Source organism: Gossypium hirsutum, chromosome A01, assembly GCF_007990345.1.
Source record: "Gossypium hirsutum isolate 1008001.06 chromosome A01, Gossypium_hirsutum_v2.1, whole genome shotgun sequence".
Classification (NCBI taxonomy): Eukaryota; Viridiplantae; Streptophyta; class Magnoliopsida; order Malvales; family Malvaceae; genus Gossypium; species Gossypium hirsutum.
The window spans coordinates 108,022,820-108,030,699 of record NC_053424.1 but is presented as its reverse complement, the minus strand read 5'-3'; the positions used below and the strand labels follow the sequence as shown (position 1 = coordinate 108,030,699).

Genomic DNA, 7,880 nt, shown 5'->3' with positions numbered 1-7,880 from the left:
AATGGTCCGAGAAAGAGTAAGTCAAATGTCGCATTGTGAATTTAGGGAATAACTTTAACCATTCTTTTTTTGCAACCCCTCTGTCAAGCTATTCTTTTATATTTGTTGCTGTGAGATTACCACGTTACCATGTAAACCACCTTCCAGCATAACCCACATCTTCAAGTCGGCAATTATTAAAAATTGTCCTCAATTCTTCCATTCGACCTTCATCCCTTGGTAAATCTCTTTCATTTTTGAAAGCATATAAAATCTCATTAAAATCCCCACAAACCAGCCAATGTGAATCATGTTCTCTCCCTAACCTCCTTAGAATATCCCAAGCCTCACTTCTCCCACGAGCCTCTGGTGCATCATAGAAATCAATCAATCTCCAATTTGCCCTTACTTCATTATCCTCTATATTGACGTCAATTTGATGTTTGGAATAACTTCTTAAACTGATCGCTACTTCACTTTTCCAACCAAGACTTAACCCCCTCTCGTTCCCATTGCTGGAACATCAATACAACAATTAAACCCATATCGTCGTCAAACTCTTTCCATCCGAGAATTATTTAACTTTGTCTCCATAAATAAGACAATTTGAGGATTATAAATTGTCAGTATATGTTGAAGTCTTCTAACGCCCTGTGGACTCCCCAATCCATAGACGCTCCAACTTAAGATTTATATTGTGTCCAGCTGGCTTACCTATTGGCAGTCACCGATATCTGATTTTTATAATAGGTACCTCTCTATTCCCCTTGTCCACCCTCAGCTCTATTCAGAAATCTATCTAAGATATGACTTTCTAACCTAAATCTCTTCTTCCCTTCTCCGTTCTCTAATGGAATCTCTTTGATATCCTCAACCATATCCTCCTTCTCCCCATCGCTTTGCCATATTACCCCTTTTCCTTTTTCTTACTGCTTATCTCCTTTGATGTTAAGTCCCAAAGTATTACTAATAAACCCCAATTCTTATCACAAACCAAAGCTATGAATTCCTCTTTCGTTATTTCGAACATCTTTCTTACCAGCCCTTCCCCCAAAAGTTCGCCCTATATTATCTTCCTATAACCAAACACTTGGAATAATGCTCGCCCTCCTAGATTGTGCCCTAAGTGAAACATCCCATCCATATTCCACTTATTTCAACCTTCGGTTAATCCTTTTCTAACACAATTAATCTTCATGCCCTAAACATCCACAAAGAAAGCAAAATAAAGATAATTTTTCATAACGAAATCTTACAAATACCGAATCTAAATGGGGAATCAAAATTTTCTTTTTCCTCTTGAGTGGTTTTTAATGTCTATCTGAACTCTAATACGCATGAAATTCCTAAAACCTTGACTAAGCTATTTTGTATCATGTTCCAAAATTTTGCCAATAAAATTTCCTAATAATTGCGCCACATGATCAGTAAAAAAACTTAGTGGAAGGTTATGAATTTACACGAATAATCAGAAAAAACTAATGGAACAAAACTCGGATCCTCACCGTTTTTTAGTTTATAAAGGATAAGAAGATGATTATTAAAATTCCAAGGTGTTTTACTCATCACCTGCTCTAAATCAACCTCATAGAAAAATCTGAACAGGTACCGTTTTTCTCCAAGTTTAGAGATTTGAATTCCCCCAACAGATGCCATAAATTAGCCATCGTGTTCTTCATAGCCAGAAAATTAACCACGCTTTCTGTGAGAACACATCCGAATAAGCATAAATCATAAAGTGGTTCTTGCGGTCCTTCCTCTGTTGCGAATTGTAGCCCTTCGTCTTCTTCATCATCAAGATTTAGGTTTGCCAAATCATTATCCACTAACGCCATCTCAATCCACTAAAATCAAATTAATGTATCTTGGATTGCAATCGATGAATCTTGGATTCTTTATAGAAGCAGTTTTGTGAAATCAACCTGTACAAAAAAACTTTCTCAAAAGCGTAAACTTTATTGTCAGCAAAGAAAAAAGTGATAAACACAAACCGAAAAAACAAAATCGTAACCCTGGACTTTGCTAGACGAAAGAACGTGTCACTTATCGGGCAGACTAAGTAAAGACAAAGTTAAGCAATACAAAAAAAATGTTATGAATTTTTTTCAAAAATAAATATTGCATTATTCTTGTAAATTTAAGTATAATATATTTTTGTATGTGTATTTAAAATATTTCACATATAAATATAATTATATTTGAAATAATTAATTGGTTCACTTATAAAAATATCTGAAATATCATACCCATAATGTAGATGAAAAACAATGATATTTTAAATATTTTACATATAAAAATAATAATTATATTTGAAATAATTATTTCATTTATAATATTAGAAATCCATACCCACAATACATTTGGAGAATATAAATATTTGACATATAAATATTATATATAAAGAAAAATATATCAAAAAAATTAATTGATGTTTTTATTATATATAAAAGAGTTATTAATTTCAAGTATTTTTAACATAATGATATATGTAAAATATATATTTTATTATATAATTATATAATTATTATTTGATTTTATGAATAAAAGAGTTATTAATTAAAAAGATTTAAAAAGATGAATTAAAATAAAAAAAATTAAAACAATATATTTATTAATTAAAAATTAAAAAAAAAGCTTGAAACAACATAAAATAAAAATTACAAATGTGTTTTGAAAATGAGAATTGAACAATCGAGAATTTTTGGAAGAGACAGCAAGAAGTTATCGAAAATTGTGTGTGTGTGTGTTTTCTAAAAATTGGGTTTAGTGGACAAAACAAATCCCTTCATCACATGTTTCGATAAAATAGATTGGATCTATGTTGAATTGCAAAGGTACATGTATTAATCAAATAAATGAATTTTGTTCTATTCTGATAAGCCAATTATGATTGGCTTTGAAACAATTCATTGCATTGATATTTATCAAACCCAATATCAATAAAACCATTTTACCCTCGTGAAAGTAGGGTACTCCAAATTAGGGAGTCCAAGAGTTTTATAAAATGTTTTGGTGGAAAAAATGTGAGTGAAAGATCACACTGAATTGAATTGGGTCCATGAATCTAAAAAATAGTGAGAATTATTAATCTCTCTCAATTTGAAAATCCAGGATTTGAATTGATGTCCTTTCATTGATTCCTCCTAAATTGCAATTATCTATCCTAAATATTTCATTTCAATTGGAATTTGGTTATTCATCATGTATGAGGATCCCCGCTAAGCATCCATGGCTAAATGGTTAAAGCACCCAACTCATAATTGGTGAATTCATAGATTCAATTCTTACTGGATGCACGCCAATGGAACCCTCCAATCAGTCTATTGGAATTGACTCTGTATTAATGGAATTTCATCATCTATACATAACGAATTGGTGTGGTATATTCATATGGGTCTTAAGAATGAAATTATTATTTAACCATTTAACTAAGGAAGTTAAAAATATTAATTAAAAATTAAAAAATCTTAAAACAACATAAAATAAAAAGTACTAATGTGAGTGGGAGATGAATTGAACCTAAGACTCAAAAATAAAATCACTATCATTTAACTATCTAACTAAACAAACTAATTATATTAAAAGAAGTCAAAATTTGCTACTTAAAGGAAAAACGTGTCTAGTTGGGCGCGCTTTCTTACCAGTTGTATAGAAAGCACACCCAGCTGAATACACTTTCACATACTCTCCTAAAAAACGATCGATTTCCTTAAATTTTCAAAAAATCAACCTATTTGACCAATAAACATTTTTTTTGGCATATATAGCTAATTTAACCATTAATTCACTTAACTTACTAAATGAACAAAAGACACTAACTTATCCAATAAAAAATTATATCAATTATAATGGAATCTTATTTATGCTAATAATAAACCCCCAAAAACTATATAGTGTGAGTCAATAAGAGTGAGCAAATCTTGATTTGACTCGAAAAAATCAAATTATTTTTTCAAATTTCTAGTTAAACGAATCGAGTTATTCGAGTTAATTTAATTTTTTTTTTGAATTTCAATTTCGAATAAGTTTAATTTTCGAATTCAAATAATTCAAATAAATCAAATACCAAACTATAATATTTTATATTTTTACCCGAAACCCTCAACCTTTTTTACTTTCTCCTCAAAACTTTTACTCCTCTCCCATCCCACCCCCATCTACTCCAAACACATTTTTTCCCAAAAGTTTTTTGAATATTTTCTCCCGTTTACTTTCCCCAAAAAATTTTATTCTCCCAACCTCATCTTTTTATTTTGCCCCTAAACTTTTACTTTTTACCCTTTACATTTGAATAAAAAATCATCCAAATTTTTTTTTAAATCTAAATAGTAATAATTTTTAATTATTTCTGTCAATTTTTTTAATTTATATCTACAATTTATATTATTAAATTAAATTTTACATTTTATACTATTTATATTATTGAATTGTTTAATCATATTAAATCTTTATAAATTTATGTTAAAATTAAATTATTGATGATACCATAAAAATATTCGTGTTAAAATTTTATATTGGTATCAATTTCACATTTTATCTTTAAGATATATTTTATTAAAAAATAACATTTTTTATATTTAATATATTTTTTAATTTCAAAATACATAGTGATAATAATTAGAAGATAATTGAAGTAACTAAGTAAGCAAAGATGCTAACATAGTGACAATAATTAGAAGATAATTGAAACAACTAAATAAGTAAATATGCTAACTCATATATAAAAAATTAATAAATAAATTATGAGCATATGAAAGTTAGTAACAAATTTGAATATTTGATTCGAATTTTATCTTACTAGACTCGATTTAAAAATATTTCAAATCAAGTTAGAATGATAAAATAATATCAACTCGATTAATTCAAAATTTTTTAATTTGATTCAATCCAACAATTACCCTTAAAGTCTTAAATTGGCATGGACAAGATCCATTTTCTGGCAAAATGCCCTTAAAATTATAATGTGAAGATTGGACATATTCGAAATATGTGACTATGCTTCAAACTTCTGTACTCATTGTGAGTGCCTATTATTTTTTTCTTTTTCTTTGATCATAAACACTATCCTTTTGAGTTGCACTAGTAAATGGCTTTAATGGAGGAAATGGCTTCGTATGTCATAGTTGACTGACCTAACAAAATAAGTTTAGTTCATATAAAGGGAAAATTTCTACAATCAACTTTTACTGGAAAAAGGAAAAAGAGAGAGAGAAAGGATGGTTTTCTCAACGGTGTTAACATCAGTTCCAAATCTCTACCTTACCAGGAAACCCAAGGATATTCACATCCCAATTCGATGCCAATCGTCACCTTCTGTATCAATTTCAAGTCAATCAAATTTGACCCAATTCGATTTAAAGGCTTACTGGGCTACCCTTTATGCAGAAATCACTCAAAAGCTTGAAGAAGCAATCCCAGTGAAATACCCAGATCAGATCTATGAAGCTATGAGGTACTCTGTTCTTGCAAAGGGTGCTAAGCGAGCCCCTCCTGTTATGTGTGTGGCTGCCTATGAAATCTTTGGGGATAATCGACTCGCTGCTTTTCCTACTGCTTGTGCTCTTGAAATGGTTGCCTCCTCTTTTCCCATTTATCCAATTTCCTCTCTATTCACATGATTTGATCTGATTGTTCTTTAGTAACCACGCTTAGGTATCTGCTTTAAGGAATATGGTGTAAAACTTTGGTTGGATTACTTTATCTAGTTTTAATTCTATAAATTTTTATGAATCTTCCCTTTATGAAGCTCTAGTAGCTGCAGCATGTAATATCAAGTATTGGTTACTTTCTTCATAGAGTTTAATTTTTAGAGAATCAAAAACTAGAATTAGTGTTGATTATGAGAAAAGGTAACCTTTTCCCGAATGGTTTTTGGATTGTTTTTGAATGATTATATCAATGTTCAAATTAACATAAAATCTCACATGGAATGAGAATATAACCCTGGTGCAGTATACTTTTGAATTTGTGGTCCACTGAATTCAATCTTGGTTATAATTGATAAACAAATGGATCAGGATTTTATCATATTTATAACGAGAATAACTGTTTGACATTGAAGTAGGAAGAGTTATCTTTTTTTCTGAAGATTGCTGGGATTATGTTTGCGCAATATCATTTGCCTAAACTGAGTACAAAACTTAATTCAGAAATACAAGAAAAACAATTCATTGCTTTGTTAGAACACTCTTGAAGATTCACTGGCCATGGAAGTTTGTTTTCATATGTAGTATTCTTTGTTGCTAAATCAAAGAGATGTCTGCAAGTTGTTCTATTTAAACTGACGTTGTCTTTTATGTTGTCTGTATGTAGTTTAAATCGGTACCAGATGATCATAAGTGCAGGTTAGAACTGAACTTTTTTCATTTTTACAGGTTCATGCTGCTTCATTAATTCATGATGACCTTCCTTGCATGGATGATGCTCCAGAACGCAGAGGCCAACCTTCGAACCATAAGGTCTTTGGTGATGACATGGCGATCCTTGCTGGTGATGCACTCTTCCCTCTTGGCTTCCACCATATTGTCATGCATACGCCTCCTGAACTTGTTCCTGAATCCCGGCTCTTGCATGTGATTGCTGAGATAGCACGCACTGTGGGGTCTTCTGGCATGGCTGCTGGGCAGTTCCTAGACCTCAAAGGCGGCAACACTGTTGATTTTATCCAAGAGAAAAAATACGGTGCAATGGGTGAATGCTCTGCAGTGTGTGGGGGATTGTTGGCCGGTGCCAGAGATGACGAGATAGAAAGGTTGAGGAGGTACGGGAGAGCTGTGGGTGTATTGTATGAAGTGGTGAATGATGTTTTGCTGTCAAAATTGACAGAAAAAGAAGGAACCGAGGGGCAGGAAAAGAAAGGTAAAGGTTATGTGAGCTTGTATGGGATCGAGAAGTCAATGGAGATTATAGAAGAGCTTCGAAGCAAGGCTAAGAACGAATTGGATGGCTTTGAAAAGTATGGTGACTGTGTGGTGCCACTCTATAGCTTCATAGATTATGCTATTAATAGAGGTTTCAATGTTAGTGACTTGAGTCAATGATGTGCTTTTTTTTCATGTTGGTGAATTTACATTGACGATTGCTAGTTATTGACCCGGTTAACATCAGTGTGTTTCTAGAAATTTTCTAAAATACATCATATGCAGAGGTACAAGAATAGCCATGTCAACTTCCTTTGTCTGAAATGGGCTGATGAATTTGCTTATAAGCCTTGCTATTATCTGGAAAAACCATAACAGATCTTAAAAACCTCTTATAAAAAGGAAAAAGAAACAAAAGCATAGGGTTGACTTTCAGTATCAACTTGTTCTTTTGTAGGGTTGCTTGTCCAAGCTCGAAGTTTGAACAAAAAGTATTAAGTTTAAAAAATGAGACAGATTTGAAGTAAAAATATTAAGTCTAAAAAATAAAACAGATTTAAAGTATGGATAGGGATTGGACTCTAGACTCTTAAGATTTGAAGTCATGTTTATAATGTGTTATTTTGTCCTTTTGTTTTATAATGTGTTGTGTTGGAGAATATTTTATAATGGTAATTATTTGATAAATTGTTGGTGGGGTTTTTTAGATTTCACAGGATGTAATAAGTAACATATTTATTTATATAATTAATTTTTTTTATTACACTCTATAATACATTTGTCAAACCCTTAACATGTTTGTGAAGTTTTTTCTAATGGCGGGGTATTAAATAATTTTCTATTTTATAATCAGCTAAATTGTTTATGTTTAGAAATTTAATGGAAATATATATAGAACAAATAATATAGACGAACTTAAAAAGGGCTTGGATTGATTGCTTAAAAAGATTAAATTACCCTCAAATAATATAAACTTATTTTAATTATAGAAGAGCATTTTTGTAATTTTCTAATTGAGTTGGTGAACCGGTTGAGGGTAAC

General features: G+C 31.0%; 1 protein-coding gene across 1 annotated transcript; it reads left to right on the top strand.

Moving 5' to 3' along the window:
• The first annotated feature begins 4,910 nt into the window (after window positions 1-4,910).
• On the top strand, window positions 4,911-7,080 carry LOC107920402 (heterodimeric geranylgeranyl pyrophosphate synthase small subunit, chloroplastic). The gene is made up of 2 exons (XM_016850108.2): window positions 4,911-5,549; window positions 6,354-7,080. Exons 1-2 carry the CDS (start codon window positions 5,196-5,198, stop codon window positions 7,017-7,019), a joined length of 1,020 nt encoding a protein of 339 aa, XP_016705597.1. The 5' UTR covers window positions 4,911-5,195; the 3' UTR covers window positions 7,020-7,080.
• The last annotated feature ends 800 nt before the right edge of the window (window positions 7,081-7,880 follow it).